This window comes from Phaethon aethereus (genome assembly GCF_964289735.1).
Source record: "Phaethon aethereus genome assembly, chromosome: 3".
Taxonomy (NCBI): Eukaryota; Metazoa; Chordata; class Aves; order Phaethontiformes; family Phaethontidae; genus Phaethon; species Phaethon aethereus.
Window position 1 is genome coordinate 41,451,659 of NC_138576.1, and position 20,074 is coordinate 41,471,732.

The 20,074-nt window shown below is 37.2% G+C and overlaps 1 protein-coding gene across 1 annotated transcript in view; it reads right to left on the bottom strand.

Moving 5' to 3' along the window:
- The window catches only part of RARS2 (arginyl-tRNA synthetase 2, mitochondrial), a gene marked incomplete at its 5' end in the record, with an annotated part of 40,470 nt that overhangs the window by 19,599 nt on the left and 797 nt on the right, over nucleotides 1-20,074 (bottom strand). The window contains 9 exons of the mRNA XM_081997455.1: nucleotides 103-209; nucleotides 2,357-2,512; nucleotides 5,849-5,925; nucleotides 9,574-9,657; nucleotides 11,177-11,232; nucleotides 12,338-12,435; nucleotides 15,712-15,795; nucleotides 19,168-19,273; nucleotides 19,902-19,975. Of these exons, the coding sequence (XP_081853581.1) occupies nucleotides 103-209; nucleotides 2,357-2,512; nucleotides 5,849-5,925; nucleotides 9,574-9,657; nucleotides 11,177-11,232; nucleotides 12,338-12,435; nucleotides 15,712-15,795; nucleotides 19,168-19,273; nucleotides 19,902-19,975 (842 nt within the window). The remainder of the gene's footprint in view (nucleotides 1-102; nucleotides 210-2,356; nucleotides 2,513-5,848; nucleotides 5,926-9,573; nucleotides 9,658-11,176; nucleotides 11,233-12,337; nucleotides 12,436-15,711; nucleotides 15,796-19,167; nucleotides 19,274-19,901; nucleotides 19,976-20,074) is intronic.

Consider the following 20,074-nt stretch of genomic DNA (forward strand, 5'->3'; position numbering starts at 1 on the left):
TTCCCCTTAGATTATGGACACATATCACTCATCGTATCTCATTTGAAATACAACTGAGATGTTAAGTAAACTACACCAGCAGATTGAATAATGAGTTCATACATTGTTTTCTGAAGGAGTCCTTTATCCTCCAACATCTTTAGAACTTCCTGGGACTTCTCTTGGTAAAATGATTCTCCAGAATATTCATCAAAGCGCACTCCTAGACGCTGAAAAGTTCCAAGAATGTGAAAGAAGGGAAACATTGTTAGATTGAGGTTAATCATTTCTTCAAATTAAGTTAGATGATAGGTCTGTGTCACAGGTCAAACAGTGTGCAAATACTCTTTTTTTTTTCCCCAGGAAATGTAACTTCATAGTTAAAAGGAAAGGATGTTTGGATTTTTATTTAATCCATTTCTGCATTAGAATTAATCTCCCTGAGTTCAATACAGCGTAAGATACAATGTTCATGAGAAATTAGGAGTAAACTGCTAGAGGTAAAACCTGTGGACTGCAGAGAAGTTATTTGGACATGAAAACATTCCTATCTTAAAAGGATGCTAAAAGAAGTTTAAAAAAGCAGGAACTGCTCACAAACATTGCTGAGCACACAGAAATCACCATTACAAGGAAGGCTGAGGCTACACATAGGAGAGCTAGGATGACCTTAACTGTCAAAACTGGGTGAAATGTAATAGTTAAAGCCCTTGTCTTTTGTACTGAGGACAACAAAGCTGTCAGTCCATCAGCTGGATACTTATTAGCTTGAAAAGGGATTGGGAGAGAAAGATCTAGCTGTACCAGTCATCATGTGATCAATGATGAGTGACCATCATGACGCAGCTGCATACATAGCCCAGTGCCCACTTACCCAGCAGGTCAGCTTTCCACTAGAATTATCAAGGCTGTATTTCACTTGGGAGAGCTTAACTTAGCTTACTTGGAATGAATCCAGTGATACGTTTCAGGGAAATAATTAAAGCACAGACAGGTTATCTGGATTATTGAGGAAGGTGCAGGCCACTTCTCTTAACTTTATTAAGGTTTAGGTTAGATATTAGACTAGATACTAGAGATTTAGACTAGATAGCAAGAAAACTTTCTTTACGGAGAGAGTGGTCAAGCATTGGAACAGGCTGCCCAGGGAGGTGGTGGAGTCACCATCACTGGAAGTGTTCAAAAAAAACCACGTAGACATGGCACTTCAGGACATGGTTTAGTGGGCTTGGTGGTGTTGGGTTGATGGTTGGACTTGATGATCTTAAAGGTCTTTTCCAACCTTAATGATTCTGTGATTCTGTAACTTTGCAATCAAGGATGAAAAAAGACATGAGCAGTTTCTACAAATACATCAAGAGAAAGGAGACAGGAAAGAGCAATTTTAAGTAAAGAGTAATACTAGAAGGAAGTGGTATAAAACAAGTCACAAATTCTTTGGAGCTGCGAGTTAGAAAAAAATGTCTAAGCCCATCAAAACTGGGCACCCATTCCAGAATTTCAGTACAAGAATGTGGGAAAGAAAAACACTAGCTGGTTTTCAGATGGGCTCAGTTGGTTCTTGAGTGAGATTACATAGTATTAATACCAAGAGACTGGATTCAGTGACAGAAGATATATCTCACTCCTGTTTCCCAGATTCCTAAGACTCATTTTGTGGTCAATGGCACAAACATCCCCCAGGTAACAGTGGACACTGGCCTCATTCTTGAGATTGCAGTATGCAACAGATGGCTGTATATTAGCTCAACTCAACCTGCTGGTAATTTATGCACTGATTACTATTGTAAACTCCTGCTGTTATTATTACTTACACTCAATTTAATATGCAAGATACACAGCTGTGCATTATAACTTTAGATCAGAAATGTGAAAACAGAGTTATCTCCTAATAAAATTTATGACCTGGAAACTGTTAAGTTTAGCGGGTTGCTGCTGATTTCAAAGATAATGCAAAAATGAATAATATTTATCTAACACTGATTTGCTTTGTTGCTTAGCACCATACTCCTAGCTTCTGAGAAAGGAGAATTAGTCTAAGGGCCAATTACATGGACTCCATTAAATAAAATGCACCTAGGTTGTCAGCAACTAAAGTGGTGGTCTGCTTGGATGTTAAACCCACTACCATGCTTTTTCCAAACAGAATGGGGTATAACCTGGCATATTGAGAAACGTCTTCCCCACAACACTGTAAAGTTTACTGGAAAGGCAATGAATTGACAACATTACAGAAACCTCTGTTCTGAAGTCGATTCACTGCTTGTCAGTCTCTTGGATGAAAAGGTGCTGTGCACTGTCGATTAGATTGATGGAGCAATAGATAAAAAGAGATAATTTTACCAACAACACAGAAAAAGCAGTGGATGATTTGTACCTTATAAATTCGGATGTATTCCTCAATACTGAAGTCTCTAAATTGTTTCCAAAGTGACAATGTCTGCTCATCATGTTCCTCCAGTTTTCTAAAGAAATCCTTAGCCAACTTTTTTGTGTTTTCATCTTCTGCTGCTTTGTTAATCTGCACATACACCTAAAATATAATTGCACTGAAAATGTTGAAGTATAATCCTCTTCTCCAATAAAAATAAGCAGACCAAAGTTCTACAAGAACAATACAAATACATTTAAAGATGACATTCGTAACGTCAAAATTTTAAAGCTGTGTTAAAGGAATACATTTCCTATTTAAAGGATGAATGAGTAGTCCAAACTCCAATAGGAAAATGTGCAGCTTATCTTGAAACAAGACTCATGCCATAATTCCTTACTGTTGTCACTATTGTCCTCTTCATAACCTTGAAACAACTGCAGCAGCAGAATATGGAAGAACTAATTTATGCATGAAAGGGAAACCATCACAGACTTTTAAGCCAGGGACTTTTCTTCAGAGGACCACAAAGTTGATACATATAACAACTGCACTACCTAAAAATGAGATGGCAGTTGAAGCATCAAAATCCTAGCTAGCCTTGATGTTTCACAAGCTAACCCTCCGCCCCAGCTCAGATCCAAGTCACTTATAGTATTCTGCACCCATATTAATACATGCTGTCTCTCAATGGCTGAAGTCAAGCATTATGACTTCAGATGACAAGCATCTGACAAGCAGATATCAACATCTCACTAGACACACATACGCACTGTCAGTTTGCTAAAAGCATTACAAACTCTTGTATTAGCCAACTTTACTTATGCATAACAAATTTGGCTCTCCTACTCATTAATATATTCCTTTAAATCTAAGGAACAAATACTTGCCCAGACAATGATTCCTTGCTTTCCACACACAGAATTTTGAAAGCCCATGGAAAAGGTTTTAAAAAGTTCAAGTACTATGTAAAAATACTTAAATTAAGTAGTGGCTACACTTGGTTTTTAGACCGAAATAGTTCAACACTGTTTAAGTCTTTGTAAGGGAGTTTTGACCCTTAAATCATTGCAAATTTGATTAAAAAAAAAAAATATATAAAAACTTCACTCCTGCAATGTTCAGACAATGAGTTTGCCTACAATATCTTGCTTGAATGGGTTCTGCCTATTAAAAACAAAAAAAAGCTTCCACAGCAAAAGTCTTGAACTTTTCCCTTTCCTTCTATGTCCCAAGATTTTTAGAGATTTTAACAGGCAGTACTGCTGACAAGCCTCAAAGATTAATGTTTGCTTAGTTCTGCCATGAAGAAGAAATTTGAAGTAGAGGGAAAACTTCAACCCTTTCCAAGAACAATGCTCCCCCTGCCCCATCAGTAGCTTCACACATTCTAACACCCCGCCTCAACTTTGATGTTATAAAGCAAAAATAATGCAAAAGGCATAGTTGTACCTGTCTTGACCAAAATGGAAGGTGCAAAGACATTTGGAAAGGTACATTTGTCTATACATTTCTTTATATAGAAACTGTGCTATGGAAATTTTCTTTTTAAATGAACTATAGGAATGATTATATATAATATTATATTATATACAACAGCACAAAACACATCACTTTGAAACATGTCTCAGTATAGGATATAAAACAGGAATACAGCTTAACAAACAGTTAAAATTTGGGAATATTTGAGAAACTAATTTGGTCTCAAAAAACTACTGGTTTAGAACCTTTGGCAGCTTGACTGAATACTGTTCTCTACACTTGAAGGTAATTTTTTTAAGGTCATAAAGCCTACATGCTACTGCAATAGATGGTATTTTAAAACTTTAGTGCAAAATTCAAGTATTTGAAAGTTAAATCCTAACAACAGACTGAAATTATAATAAAAATACCATGCAGCAATGTACAAACACAAGAATATCGACTACTTCTTGTCATCTCTTTAAATCAGTCTTACAGCTCTAAAACACCTCCAAGTTGAGAATCTATCAATTTTATTGAGCAGGCTTCAGGGATGAGGGAACAAGCAAACAAAATTCATCATTGTCAAAGAAGCTGGCAAACTCAGAAGGAGCTACTCTGCCACATAAACAACCTGCCTGATAAGTCTTCAGCTGTAGGGTATCCAAGTATTCAAACACAGTTTGTTCCTTTGCCAGTAAAGGGATGTATGCGAAACAGTTATCCTGTGACATACTGTCTGAACACCAGCATTAGTAACTGTTCCCATATCCAGCTCAGAGGTGAAGCACAGCTCAGCTTTGTAATAAGAGAATGCTTGACAGTGCCACACAAGAAGCCCATTAACAGGTGAGATCTTTCTTTTAAAGGATGAGGGCTTGAGCATTGGCCATTCAGAAAATTTTGTCCACCTATACTTATGGTTGTTGGATGTGTAAGTATGTAAATCATATTCTCTCACGTGTTGTATATGTGTGACACCCAGCACGGCTGCCAACTAAAGATCACTTACAAGTATCAAAAGATTGATGAAAACCTTTTTTGCTCATTACACTGTATGAAACACGAAGTGACACAGGAACTGGTAAAGAGGAAGACATAAATACTAACTCGGATGACTCTTAGGCTTTGAATGGAGCAAACGACCAACCAAAACCATATTAGTCCTGGAAAAACAAGGCTTGTTAAACTACTTCAATCTTTATTATTAACCTGGACAGTCCACCGAGTCAGTTTTCTCCCTGACACACAGAAATGCCATCTACAGCACTTGCAGCATGCTGGTGTGCATGGTGGGCAACCAAGAGGGCAACCTCCTGCAACAAAACAGCCTTCCCTACAACTGAAAAGCATTTCCTGAATGCCTGTCAGCAGAAGCTGCACCTTCTAACTCTCCTGGCTCTTTCACACTCATGGAAGAAAGAAGAGCATTCTGCAAAGCCAGACCAGTATTCTGGAAAGTGACGGTCACTCCTCCTTACATATATATGCTAAGGCTCCGTATTAGATACAAAACACTTTAAAGGTCCTTTTTCCCAACCTCAGTGAATCGTGTATTAAGCAATGGAAATTAAATACCATTGATTCTAAAAATACTAGCAACAAGAGGATTTTTACACCATACATGCCACTTCTTTTCACAACTTTGGTAACCAACATACTGCAGCATTAGATGAGAAACACCATTTCCGCTGCAGTTACCACAGTGAGCTCAGTGGTCACCTATGCCCAGTTAAAATAATTGATATTGGTCAAGCCGGCTGTGGTGGTAGCAGCAATCAATGCAACCTAAGTATCCATATGATTACCTCCCTTATGGGGTGTATTTTTCAGCCCAATGAAACCTGTTTCTGCTGCCATTGCCTAGTGAAAACTGCCTCTGCTGCCATAGCTTAGGCTAGCACTGCTCCTTCAAGAAACGTACTTTAAATCCAACGTGAGTCTCATCGTGACCCTGCAGAAATACCATTCGGTACAAAATTGACAGCTTGTTAAATGGACTGTCCTCTGGAATCCCCAGATCTTCTCTGAACTTACCTCAAAAAGGTGCTGCAAAGGACTGGATTTTAGCTTGTCTTTGTTGCCAAAACGTTGGAAACCAACACCCAATAAGCCTTGAATAACAGTTAAATACAGAGTTAGACAACAGCCTAGAGTATATCATTTTGTTGATTAAGTTGTTCTCATAAGCAAGTCTAGCCTTAACATTGTATATAATAAATGTCTTACATTTTTAAGCGATATAATGGCATATGCTACAAAAACAAATCAAAAGCATAACGTATTATTCCCCTGCATGAAAAAAACCCCAAACTATAACAGCTAGAAACTAGTAAGAAATACTATGTTGATTTTTCAGTTCCTCATAAATGGAATTTGTGTTTCTGGACTTGTAGAGAAAATTACGTTTTACATTACCATTAATTACCATTTACAGCAACCAGTTGTAAATGAGAAGCCACACAGTGGAAACTGTCCAGCAACAGAACATGCGCAAAACTCCTTGTTTTGCTTCCTCCCTTAACAGTATTATAATTTCAAGGACAACAGAAACTGCAACAAAATACGGTATTCCACATACCACTCATGCAATATTTTCAAGGGAACTTTTTGCTGCATGCTAAGAATATGCAGCTTTTTCACGTATCCGACTTGGCTTCTGCACTTTCTGAAAGCCATCTGAAAGGGCAAGATCCAAATCCCAATCTTACTGTCTAAATCAAGAGACCATTAATTCATTCCATAATTTAGCAATATTAACTCTGCAGCCTCTTAGATCTTCTGAGGCTGCTTTTTTCCCTCATTCCTCTAACCTGAGAGGGACCAGACCTGATGTGAAGACAGCATCTGAGGAATAGGTATACAGGTATCCCTTTGAAAAGCCCTCTGCAACTAAACAAACTGCACTGTCTCAAGAACTTCCCTCTTGGAAACTGAGTGTGACAGAAGCCATGGCAGACTTAGGTAAGAAAAACAAGTTAGGGCTTAGGAAATAAAATGAGTCTACTCCTATTGAAAGGGAGTTTCTTTAAGGACAGACTGTTCTATGAGCAATCAGAGCTTGATTTCCTAACAATCTCTCTCAGATATTAGTGTACCTACACATTCCACTTTTCAATGCTGGCTTCACATTCCAACCTCCAGCAAGGCTGCCAGGTTTTATTCAACTCAGACACATCCCTCCACACGTTTCTGTCTTCCCCAAACCATCCCCAGCCCTTGTTACACTCACCAATTACTGGCAAGATGCAACATGTGTTTAGACTGATTCTGACTTCGATGTGCTGACTGGTGAGTTGGCAAGCGTTTTAAACACAGAAGTTAACTCTCCCTCCCAGAGGGCGTTACATTGTATTTCTACCCCTACTCAGCTGCCAACTGTCACAATACCAAAAGAAATTTGTTCTCTTGGAGACATTTTTCTTTGTCAGATCTGGCTGAAGTTGGCCACTGGGTTCAAAATTTATTAGGAGCAGAGTGACGAAGACAGATGGACAGACAGTATGACTGCATAAGCTTTGTTACCTTAAGAAACCTGCCCCAAAACTGCCTAAAGGTTGAGGACTTCTCTGCTATGTTGTAGCAAAATCCATTTTAAATTATTACATTTTAAAGCCTCTCACAACAGGAGTTGTAACACAAATGCTAACAGATAGTTAATTATAGCACTGCTTCTGGGAAAGGACCATTATTATAATATTCCTATGCTATCATTTGTGAAGCGTGACTATATCATCTGTTATAAAATTGTCATACATTGGAGCTGAGACAACCCAAATAAAGGAGGGAGCACCCATTTTGAAAGAAACATTTGGAACTACTAACTAACAGTTGTGTGCTGGACAACAGGTACACATGTAAATAACATGCATTGTGATCTTTATACGTTCAGGAAACTTTGTATTAAAATACATAAAATTCCTGATATTCAGACTTAGGAGTACAATTTAGTATCGTCAAAGACAGACTAGATGAGGTCAGTTGAGAAGCCCTTTGACCACATTGCATTTCATTGCTTAATTGTCATTGCCACATTCATTATACAATAGCATAATGATAAAATTATGTCTAAGGGGCAAAAATGAATGAAAATATGCAATGATGAAATTTATTGAATTTGAGGTGAACTCATTCTGTATTCAATTCCTATGAAACAAATCCTAAGGGAAGCAAAGCTCTGCTATAAACTATTGTTTGATTAGAAACAGGAAAGATGAGCTGTGGAGGAAATCATTCAACAAAGGAAAAAATACTCTATTACTGCTCTCACAGTCATAAGAATGTTTTACTCAACTGTCTAAAACCCAGGCATTTACTCTAGAAGCAGAACGGGTGGAACTGAATACATTTTAGTTATGTTGTCTACGCTGATGAATCTGAATATATAAACAGAGTAGAAGTAGGGTATTTATGCTAAGTTTTTAACTCAGCTCCATTCATAACATTGATTTATTGATGTCCCCATAAACAGCAGAACCAGTGAAACGCTGGGGGCAGCATAAGGACTGGAATGAGCAGAAGTGCTTAATAGCAATTGCACTTTGTGTTTGCCATTTAAAAATATGTATATGGACAGCGTTTTCAGAACCTGCTGTGAAAGACATTGGGGAGTTTTATAGTTTTCACAGGTGTACCAGCTTTCAAGAACGAGGAAGTGGGCATGTTTTTAAATGCCCAAAAATATGTCAAAAAGACCTTATGGGGGAAATTAGAAAAGGGGACGAGAATACGGATCAATTTAAAATGCAAGATTAACAACAGAAATCAACAAAATTGTGAATCCTATGGATGGGTCAACTGCCATATAAGAGGGATATTTACAGATCCAGCAATTGGACATACATGATCTCTGGCCAGGGAATAAATATAAATGCCATGCTACGCTGCACGAGAGGATTTTTCAGTCCTCACTTATCTGATGGACATTTCAGAAGAGGTGGGAGTGTGTATGTGTGTGCATGCAAACCCATAGTCTTCTAGGGCTATTCACTTACACACTTCTCTTTTGCTATATTTTAAAGGTAAACTGACTATTTTGGAGGAAGTGTTGGGATATCTTTAAAGATACAAACTCTCAGAGCCTCAACCTGCCAAAATGCAGTTACTGTGGAAGTTAATTATGTTGTATGAATAATGAACTAGAATCCAGAGGGAACAAAAAACAGATAAAGAAAACACCAGAAGACATACACAAAGACAACCAAATATAAAATATGCATTTTGTTACAATTATTCTATTGTTGTGTGTACAGGTGGGGCATAGGTAAGTTAGCAAGCATAGTCTTCCACAACTGTTACATAAGCAAAATCTGAATAAGGAAGTCAGTATCACAGTAGACATGCAACAGCTATGTTAATATGTATGCATTTCGTCTGGAGGCAGCAACAGAAGCCTGCTCAGCTATGAGAGCTGCACAGGTATAACCACCACACTCAGAAAATATTTATACTGCCCTTTAAAAATAAACTCCAAATTACACATAGGCAATCAGAGAGGAGCTACTAAGGGATGGAGGGACTACTGGGTAAATTTCTTTCTGTTATTTCTTGTACAGTAGTATAGGTCATACTGCTGCTGAATCAGTCTGGATTGTTTTGTTCCTATTTCAAGGAGATTAACTATACATTAGATGCACGGAAACATAACACTACTCGTTATGATCCCAGAGTGAATCCAATGTGCCTGCAAAAACTGAAGGTGGAAACCTAGACCATATTATGCAGTAGAAAAGTGAACAGGAGAAACAAATATCAAAACATACCAAACTGCATGCCCCAGTCACCGAGGTAATTTATTCTTGTTACTTCATGTCCCAGTGCAACTTTGAGATTTGCTATAAAATTCCCTGGTAAGGAAACAAAATTGGTATTATTATTCAAAGCTGTAGGTAATCTCTCATCCCAACAGAACAGTTTTCTGGTCTTGTATGATCTGTATTCAAAATGAAGAGGGAAAGCAATTAAATTAACTATTCCATAGAACTTGCTAAAATACTTCACAACTAAAAGCAGGAAAAGAAAGTCTGTGCATTTGAAAGGTGCCATAAAGTGTCTCATATAACAGTGATAAAAACATACACGTGTATGTGCATGCACATACTGCAAAGTATATGAACATGAAAAACACTTTTTAAAGTCTTGTCACAAATATGTGGCAGTACACATAGTTCCTGCTACAGTCAGGCAACCTCATACCAGGAGATGAAGCAAGTACTCAAATTCACAAACTGCTGTTAACTGTGATGTTAAATAGAAAATAACAAGTCCTGAATCTCTATGTAGGGCTGGAGCAGTAGTGAGCTCTGCACTTAACACACAATGAGTCCAATATGCTCCAACCTTACTGTATCCCATAAGCATGTCTCAGTTCTAACTGTTATTACAACAAAAACCCTTCATCTTTCTCCTGAGCTTAGTTACAACCATAAAATTACAAAGAAGAAATACCCACATCCCTTCCTCTATTCTCCTGTGCTTCAAGGGTACCTTTTAATTGCAATACTGATGTAAAAGGATGCAGAAAGCTTTCTCTTCTTCTGTTGTTATAACACCACATTACAGCTTGCAATTACTTTCCATTCCCTGCAGTCAATTCATTCTCTTTCTATTGGATAAACATTGATCTACAGAATTATTTTTGAAAGATTTTATTGTATATCAAAGAGTCCAGAAATGGAACATAAAGAGCCAAAAAAGATGTAATTTCACTCAACTGTGAGGCAGAATTATTAGCTTTATATAACTAATAATTATACATGATGCATTAAATATAATTAAAAAGTAACACATTATTAGCTGCACAGATGCTGTAGCATCTTCTGCTAATAACCTACTAGTTTTTATTGCGAGAGAGGGAAAATAGGGAGAAATAATGTTTTCCATATGCCATTAGAGTACTCTACAATAAACTTATTAACTATTCCATTACAAATGACAGCAACTCTGTCAGTAATAGTGGCATAAAGTAATTAACATATAAAAGCAAGTTTTTTGCAAGGCAGCCACCAAGACAGAACTATCTGACTGCTCTGTGGTCCCGTGCAAATTGGAAATTTAAAATTCAAAGGACTCTCATAATGCCTCAATGAAAACTGCCCTGGGTGTCTTTGTAGAACAATTTTTAAAGTACTTCATTTAATGTTCACAGTCATAAAACTATATTACATGTGACTTAATAAATCTGCCAGCAACACACCACACTCTTTTCTTCAGTGCACAATGAGCAAAAGGTTTTTAATTAGCAAGTTGAGCCTGACTGACGCGGCCACTCCACTAGAAGAGTGAAAGGTTAGTGGCATTCCCCTGTCAAGTGAAACTTGAAGACAAAGAAGCCCTTTTAAAGGAGGCAGTTAAATGCATACTTACCTACTATTGTGGAACGCAAATGTCCTATGTGAAATTTTTTGGCAATATTAGGGGAGCTGTAACAAATTTTCACAAATAATGTTTGTTCAGTGTACAAGACTGCCAGATCACCAAGTCAAAAAAATTCAACTCATGCATATAGCAGAAGAACTGAAATAAACCCACAATTTTCAATTTTCCCTTAAAATTCCCGCATTAGTTTCTGTTCTAGACAGCAAATTTTCCTGTCCTGCCAGCTCTTCCTCCAGTATCAGTTAACAGTCAGTGTTACTGGAAAAAAAAAGAACCCACAAACAAGTCCACACCAAAGAACCACCCAAAACCCAACTATACTAGTGACAAAGGACTTAACACTACCTTCTCACTTTTTACGTGTTTTGGACATATGGATCATTCTCCTCATACCTTTATTAGAGATAAATCTCATACCAGAACAGGGGACTTTGGATACATGAATCAGTAACTAAAATAGTATCTTCTACCAACAGTGGCCCCCCAAAAAAACCCTCTACCCACAATTATTTACCCCGATAATAAAATGGAAGTTCAGCTACCAAAATTCACCCTCCAAATTAAAGCCAAGTGCTTACTTTCCATGACTATGGAAGCCTGCACAGGGAGTATAATTGAACAAAAATATTTATACATAAAGAGATCTGAGTCATCCACTTTTCATTCCATGAGCAGGTGACTGTAAACAAAATTGCACTGGATGGAAATTTTGGGGCCAGCAGTTCAGAAGATTTAGTAAGACAAAAGCCTGGCTGCTTTACCAAGTTAGGGAGGAAGGTATTAAGGTGAAAAAAGAAATGGGTTAGTGGCTGAAAATTCAGACAACGTTTCCTGGTAGCAAAATAAAAGCAGCCTACTTAAAAACTGAATGCTATTATGCACTAAATGAGAATATTCTTAGTGGAGGGCAGTGTGACGTGTGAACTCTCCAAGTGCCAAAAATACATTCTGGGAAAAAGCCTCAATTCCCTAAAAATAACTTATATTCAACTTGGCAGATATATCAGACTATCAAATACAGCTGAATATAACACTGTAAATACTGTTTAACTTCACAGGCATCATACATTGCAGCAATGAATATCAATTAACAAATTATCAATCATCAGACAAAGCAATTTTCTCAAAGGACTCGTCACACATGCTTACCTGAACTCAATCACTGCCTTTTGTCTAGGCACTGTAGAGAAAAGTTCACTTTTTACTCCATACTCTGAGCCATCTTTCAACACCTGCTGCAACACAGTCTAAACCACAAGAAAAAAAAAAAAAGGAAAATATGTTTCAACAACAGGAAGAGTGATCAAGAAGACTGTTTACCAATCCCACAGCCTTTATTCACATTAGCAATTAGGTGGCTGATCTGCCAAGAAAACAAGACATCATATGCAGATGAAAATGCCATTAACTTCTTAATTGATCGGATGCTGTTTTCAGAAGTTACATAGGCAGAGGTTTTGGTAAAAATCAAGGCTGATTTTGGTGGAAACTTAAAAGGAAGTAGAAAGCATATTTTTTATCATTTTTTAGTTACATAACATGAAAGGGCAAGAGAGTAACCCAGGGGTAATTGATAAACAGGAAAGGAAACTAAGTCCAAGAATGTGGCAGAACAATGACCTCATGTAAATAGGGTTCTAACCAGAACCCTCACCTCTCCTAATTCAGGTAACACATTTTAAAATGAGTACTTTGTAGAATTGACCATATATTTGGAGTAGAAGAGCTTACGAGCAGTAAATTTGACTAGAGAATTTACCTCACTGTGTAGCGAAATGTTCTCAACAGGCTTTTCTTTTTCTATTTGAATTTGAAAAAGCTACATACCATAATGGTGGGCTTCCTCAAAAGTGTCCCTTTCCCACAAATACATCTTATCTAGGCACACTTTGAGGTGTTAGGAATTTCAGAGAAATGGCCAAGGAGTCCTGACCTATATCCAAGGTTTTTGTCAAGGTGTGAATACAGGGGACACCTGCTGTGCACAGCACAGCCAGATCACGTAGGTCCAACCCTTCGGGACACATCAGACCTCCCCCACACTGCTTGTGACTGAGGGCCTATGAGAAATCCCATGAGCTCTGACTGCATGAGCATTACCATACATATGCAGGTCACCTGAATAGCACATGAACACATTTATTTTGCTTCAGGAAATCTCACACAGAAGTATGGGAGTTCTAGTCTTCGTAATTATCACTAAAGCCAATTTAAGAGACAAAGCAACTACTAGAGGATCCTCTCCCTCATTTCACTGCAGGTACACTGCAACAACAGCTTGTGGGATGTTTGGTAATTCGTAACTCCAACAGCATATTTAAACATCAACCAGTGGTTTAAGTGGCACAGACAAAAGAGGCTTAGCTATTTATAATTTTGGTAGTATAAATTTAAACTGCTTTCGTTTTTCATCCTAGGACATGAGGCAGATTAATGTTTCTACCTTTTTCCAGTTACTTTGCATCACTGTCCACTGTATTTCTTTATTAATCCTTTTTAGGAATAGCACCTGCCTAATATTCTTTTCTTTTCCCATTGGAAGAGAGCATGTATATACAATGGGGAAGCAGAAAAACAAGAGACTTTTGCAAGAATTTAAGCCTCCTCAGAACTACCAAGTCACTTAAGTCTGTAACAGGAAGAGGAAAAAAATAATACATTCACAATCTACTAAAACTGCTAAGGTTTTCTAGGCACAAAAACCCAGCCTACTTTCTATTCCTACTTTCTGTTCTTTCAGTGCCAAAGAAACCCAAGTATTAATCCTCATGTGTCCAAACACACCTTCCTCCCTTCCCCCACCTGCAAGTCTGTAAGGACACTGTGAATGGTCCCTACAAAAGTGTGTCTACTTTGAAAGTATGGAGACTGTGTAAAATGCCTTAAAATATTTCCTCAACAGCTTGCACACAATTTGTGGGAGGAGGAATCCTGTGCTGACTATATTAGCAGTAATGCATTCATACAGCAAGCTAAGGCCCTGTACATACCCTTCAGTTTGTCACACTAATGCCAATACACTACAAAACCTAATACGTTAATCTGTATGTATTGAACAAATTTCCTAAAGATAATAGAGACCTTTAACAATGTGATCTAAAGTGCAAATTTCACTCCGTTCAGTGGAAACTTTTCTTTTTTTTCCCCCTCCAAAAATCAACTTTAAATTCTTCTGAACAGATATTGCATAAATAAAAAAAAAAGAAAGAACAGTGCCTGTAAAAAAAGTGTTAATTCTGTTCTTATTATGGCACCTAAGAAGGTAAGTAGACACACACACAAATCGTCAAATTTACCCATAGACCTATTCTCCTTAACAGTGGAAGTCACAGCTATGTTTTATCTCCTCCTCTCTCCTCAGTGACATAATGCAAAATTGTATGTCCTAATTCCACATTTTTTCCAGCAAAACTTTAGGAGATCAGACACATAGTTTTGCTTGAATCATTAAACTGACTAGAATCCCTACAGGCAAAGCACTTCATGAAATCCTGTCCATGAACACAATTTATCACTGAAACTACTCTTTCGGTGAATAGTCAGCTGCTATGTTCTTATCAATTATAAATAGCTAAAGAAAAATAAGTGATTTTTTTTTTAGGCAATAAATAAAGCAACTGATTGATAGGCATGCCTAAGCATTAACAATTCACAAGAAGAAAGGGTCTTACCATTCAGGAAAAGAGGACTATAAGCCTAAGTAATTCGGTGGAAGTACTCATAGGAAGAAGGCTTCACCAGCATTAGGTAAGACGCAATTTCTTGCCCCTAATTCACGTGTGGTTAATTTTCTAAGACCACAATATCATTTTCTACATGAGTTGCTATCCCCATAGGTTAAAGCCATGAACACCACCACAATGTAGCTTGCTCCACAAGTTAGTTGAACTGGCTTAGCAAAGCTTTCATTTAGTCCCCAGTCTAACAGTACCAGCTTCATCTTGATGAAGCTCTTGCAAATAATTCAGAGAGAGTACAACTGAGATACTACTCTTGTAGACTCAGCGGTATCATCCCTTCGTTAAGTTAATGGTTTAACAAACGAAGCTTTCCATTTCAGTCAGGCACTGGACTTTGAGAAATACTTCTTCCCCACTCCCCCCCTTTTTTTTAGCAAAGTATGTAATGATAGATCTGCTGTCAAATACTTTTATTTCAGCTATCTTTTTTTCATTCTTCTCTATTTTAAACAAGAGTCTTTACATGCAAGGTCAAAACTTTTCAGTTGTATACTGTAGAAACTCAGACGCCAAGCCTGCCTTTTAAAGCAGAAAGAGAGAAGAAAAAAAAGAGTTACGATTATCAGTGAACAGCAGATACATTTTTGTTTCCTCGTAAGGATAAACTTTCATGAGCCTCATTCCAAGGGCATACATAACAAATCAGCAACGGGGATCCTCAAGGAGAGCTTACAAAAGACAGTTTTACATAGAAAATACTGCTGTCTTAGAAAGGTAAGTATTCTATAGGTTTATATTTAGGAATTTATTTTTACCTTAATGCACCTGAAATATAGTACTCACCTTTGCTAATAATTCCCTGTTTATCTTAAAGTTCACTGTTCCTGGACCAGCATTGATTTCACTCACTACAGCATCACATTGTAGCTAAAAGAACAAAACAAAACAGAAGCTCTCTATAAAAACAGCTAAATCAGAAAATTGTTATTCAATCCACTATAAATATTAATCTAATCCACTATAAACATTAAATGTTATTTGTTGGTTTGAAGCAATCACAAATGGATCATTTAATCAATCCAGTTGGAAAAGGGATGATTTTATTATTTCCAATCCATGCTTAACAGGTCTGATGTAACTCAGCCTGACATGTCACATATGCATTTTACTTCAGTCCCTGCATGTGTACAGTCTGTGTTTATTTTGACTGGGAACAGTAGTTGTTCTATTTGTACACACAAAAGCTGAGATACCTTTGGCAACTTACCTGACAGCACTTAAAAAAAAAAAAAAAAAATCAATGTCTTAAAGGAAACCTGAGACAGAAGTTTTGGACTGCTGTTTCTTGAAATTTCTGACCTTAGTGACAATGTTCTGCAGTATCCAGTAACACAAAATAAAGATATTAAAGGTGAATTTATTAAAAACTTCATTTACAATTTCCATAAGGCACATGTTTTGAAAATTCTGAACCGATCAAGAATATTTGGGCATCCAATCCCGAATGTCAACCTCCTCTTTACACAAATTTTGGTCTCTTCACAGGCTGAGTTTTGGATCTTAACCTGTAAGATTTGAGAGTTTCTTAGTAAACCAGCTGTCTTTCATAGCCAAGAAATTGTGTCCAAAAAAAAAAAAAAAAAAGAGGGATGGAAAGCACATAAAAGACGACACAATCACTTTACCACTTGGTTAATATCTTTGAGACAGGCAAGCTATACATTCCTACTGATGCTCATCAGCATGAAGAAGAAATTCTACCCCCATGTTGGGTCTCCAGCTTAGAAACTAACTCAACCAGGAGATGAGATCCTGTTTAGCCTTGAAGTTCTTTAACCTTCACAAGCTCCAACAACAACGAACTCCAATGTTTATTCACAAGCTGCATGAAAAAATATTTCTTGTATTGACTCTGAATTTCCTGCCTTTTCATTTTACAAAACGTCCTTTTTACTTATGTTATGGGGCAGAGAGAAAACAGAAATTTCCACTGGACTTTCTCCATACCATTTGTTCTGCTAAACATTTTTCTACATAATCTGTCATTTGTCATCTCAGTGTTTTTCATGTCTTTTTAATGAGTGCTCATCTGGCCTCTCGATACCTTTAACAACCTCTCCTTCAAGTGCCCTGTGGTTCTTGAGTAACCAGATCTCCCCATGCTCAAGGCTCAGACCAGAATGCCGCTATGCTATACAGGGGCATAAAAATACCCAAAACGTGATGTCCACTCTCCAAAGAGCTAACAGGCCAAAGATGAAATAAGAATCAGCCAGCCAGATTAAATCAAAAGCCCGGGGAAACAAATCCGTTCTGACAGACAATTCTCAGCATGTCAGAGCACATTATTTCATTTAGTATCATGTTGCCTTATTATTTAGGCTACTTTAGTCAAAAAGAAATATTTCCATCTCTTCTGCCTAACCTAAATATCTGTATTTTGAATATGGTGACCTATTTCCTCAGAAGTGACTAACAATATACTATTGAACCTTGAGGTACTCCATCAACTGTTTATCATGACAAAAACTGATCACTGCCTACATTATTCTGTCTCCCTGCTAGTTTTTTATATATGGTCAAATTTTGCTAGTTTCTACACTGCTTACCTACTTTAAATTATACTAAATTTACTTAATATATTAAGCTATATAAACTATACTAGATCTACTAAATGTCCTTTATCCACTGCCCAACAAAAACCACTGTAAGAGACTAATGGAATTTTTTCCTTTTTCTAACCAGCATCATCTATTCAGTTTTGGGGTTTACATTTATGGTCTGTTCTTTACTGTAACAACTGCTCTTCCATGTAAGGAAATAGAGCTAAGTGTCCCAGGTTTATTTAATGAGCCACAAACAATAAAGGAGAGAGACAATTTCTAGCTTTCTAACCTCTAGGAACAGCAGTTGTTTTTAAAGTGACAGACTAGACACACAGGAAAAAAAATTGTTACCATGATGTTACAGTCCTTGGACCAGACTGTCCAGGGCGGCTGTCAAATTCTTGGAGGCTTTCAAAACCTGGTAAGATTTCAGAAGTCCTGAGCAACCTCATCCAAAAACCCTCAACAACCTGCATTGAGGAGGAGACTGGATCAGTAACTTCCTGAGATCCTTCCCAACCTAAATTATTTTACGGTTCTAGATCATGTACAGCCTGAGCAACCTGATCTAGTCGAATATGGCCTTGCTCATTGCAGGAGGGTTGGACTAGATGACCTCTGAAGGTTCCTTCCAACTCAAACCATTCAATGATTCTATGATCTTCAAGCTGTTTCAGAACTTTTAGTTGTATACCTGTACACCATCAGTTCTTTTTTCACCTGAGCCAGAATATTCATCTGTTACAAGAATGCGTCCAAGATACGGATCTCTTCAACATCTCAGCAGTGAAGAATGAAATGGAAAAATAGTTTAGCTTCTCAGTAGTATTACAACTGTTTTTATTTGTCCTTTTTAACTCCTGATCATATAGGAACCCAGCTGATTTCTTCTCAAGCCTGCTCTTTCTGATGCAGATGAAGCATCTTGTTTGCACTTTTATTACGCAATGTAGCTCCACTTAGCAACTAACTTTGCAACAACTTCCTGGTTTATACTCCTCTTCACTGGCATCAGCAACACATTTTTAGATTGTAAAGGATTTATTTCAGCTCAAATGATCCCTCAAACTTTATCATCACCTTTGTGATCCCACTTTTGTTCAACTTTATGCATGCCAACTTCTCAAAATTTTTATTTCCTTCCCTTCTTTCAAGGTTTGTGTCACTTCTGTAAACCTTGTTTTTCATGCTGCTTTTTTATGCTGTAGTTAGCCTTAATACCTCAGCTACTGCCATTTCCCAGATTAACAGACCCTAAAAAAATGCTGTTCTAAGAAACCTCAATTTTAAGCAGTTAAGGATTTGAAAATCTGGTCTCTCTGACCCATGAGATAAATTTCTCCATTGCTATCCTGGTGCTGTATTTTGCCGTCTTTGATTTTTAAGCCACCACATACTCAATTTTCTTCCTCAAGTTTTGGGCAACAGTGTGGGCCATGGCATACCCTTTAGATACCCTCCTACCTTCACAAATATTATTTACTCTCAAACTATCTGAAAACAATAATTTCACAAGAACGTTAACTAAAGCTGCTTCTCCAATTCCTCATGAAGATTCTGTGTAAAATTACAGTAGGTGCAGTCATTAAAGTACTCAAACAGATGCATGGAGAAAGAATACCATTTCTTGTTGCACCTCTAGTCTGTAAGTTTGTTATTTCATCAAATATACAAAATCAATACATTAGCATACCCTTTCAGCTAGCTTCTGAGCTCGACGCTGAAGATCTTGTGCTAAGCAATTACTAGAACAGCCTTCTGTTACAGAAGCAATGGAAAGCTGGAAATCAGCAACATGTCTGAAAAAAAGAACATGAAAATCAGGAAAAAAAACCAACCTGTTGAAATGATGGGGAGAATTGGCAGATCCAAGCTGACTCTGCATACGAAAAGTCTAACTGGCAAACATAAAGCAGTCACAGACACCTGAAAGCTCACTATGTTTAGAAAACTGCAATAGAAAGCCAAATACTACCTCTGCTCCAAGTAATACAACCAGAAAGTAGATATGGTGAGAACACCATTTCAGAAAGAACAAAGATTATGCTCATGAATAAATGTAATTTACTTGCTTATTTCATTACACCTCTCAGGCAGGATACTGAAAAAAAAATCCATAATAACTTTGCATTGGTTCTAAGCAGTTTCACATTCAGATCATTAATGCTGAAACAGTTGCCATTCAACCACTGCCTATAATTTGCACAGCATTTTAAGCAATTATATTTGTTTTGAGCTTGCCTGAAAAAACAGAGCGATTTAATTAGACTTAGGTATCTTCTTATAATTGGAATGGTATATTAGCTTAGGTTTGTTTTTTCTGAATTTCTTTTTTTCCCTGAAGTCCTGCTAAGCTCTTGCAATAATAAGCACAACAGAAAATAATAAAACATTATATAATGTTGTAAGATAAAATGTAAACACTACCGTTTCTTGGAGACGGGAACTGCAGATATGGACTTTATTAAATTTTCTGGTGGCAGATCCAAAACCTTTGAAAGCTAAATTTGAAATAAAGAACAAAGTGGCATAAGCAAAAAAGATCCAGGAAAAACACCTGCTTCCTGTTTAAATATTAACAGGAGATGCATCGTTTATAC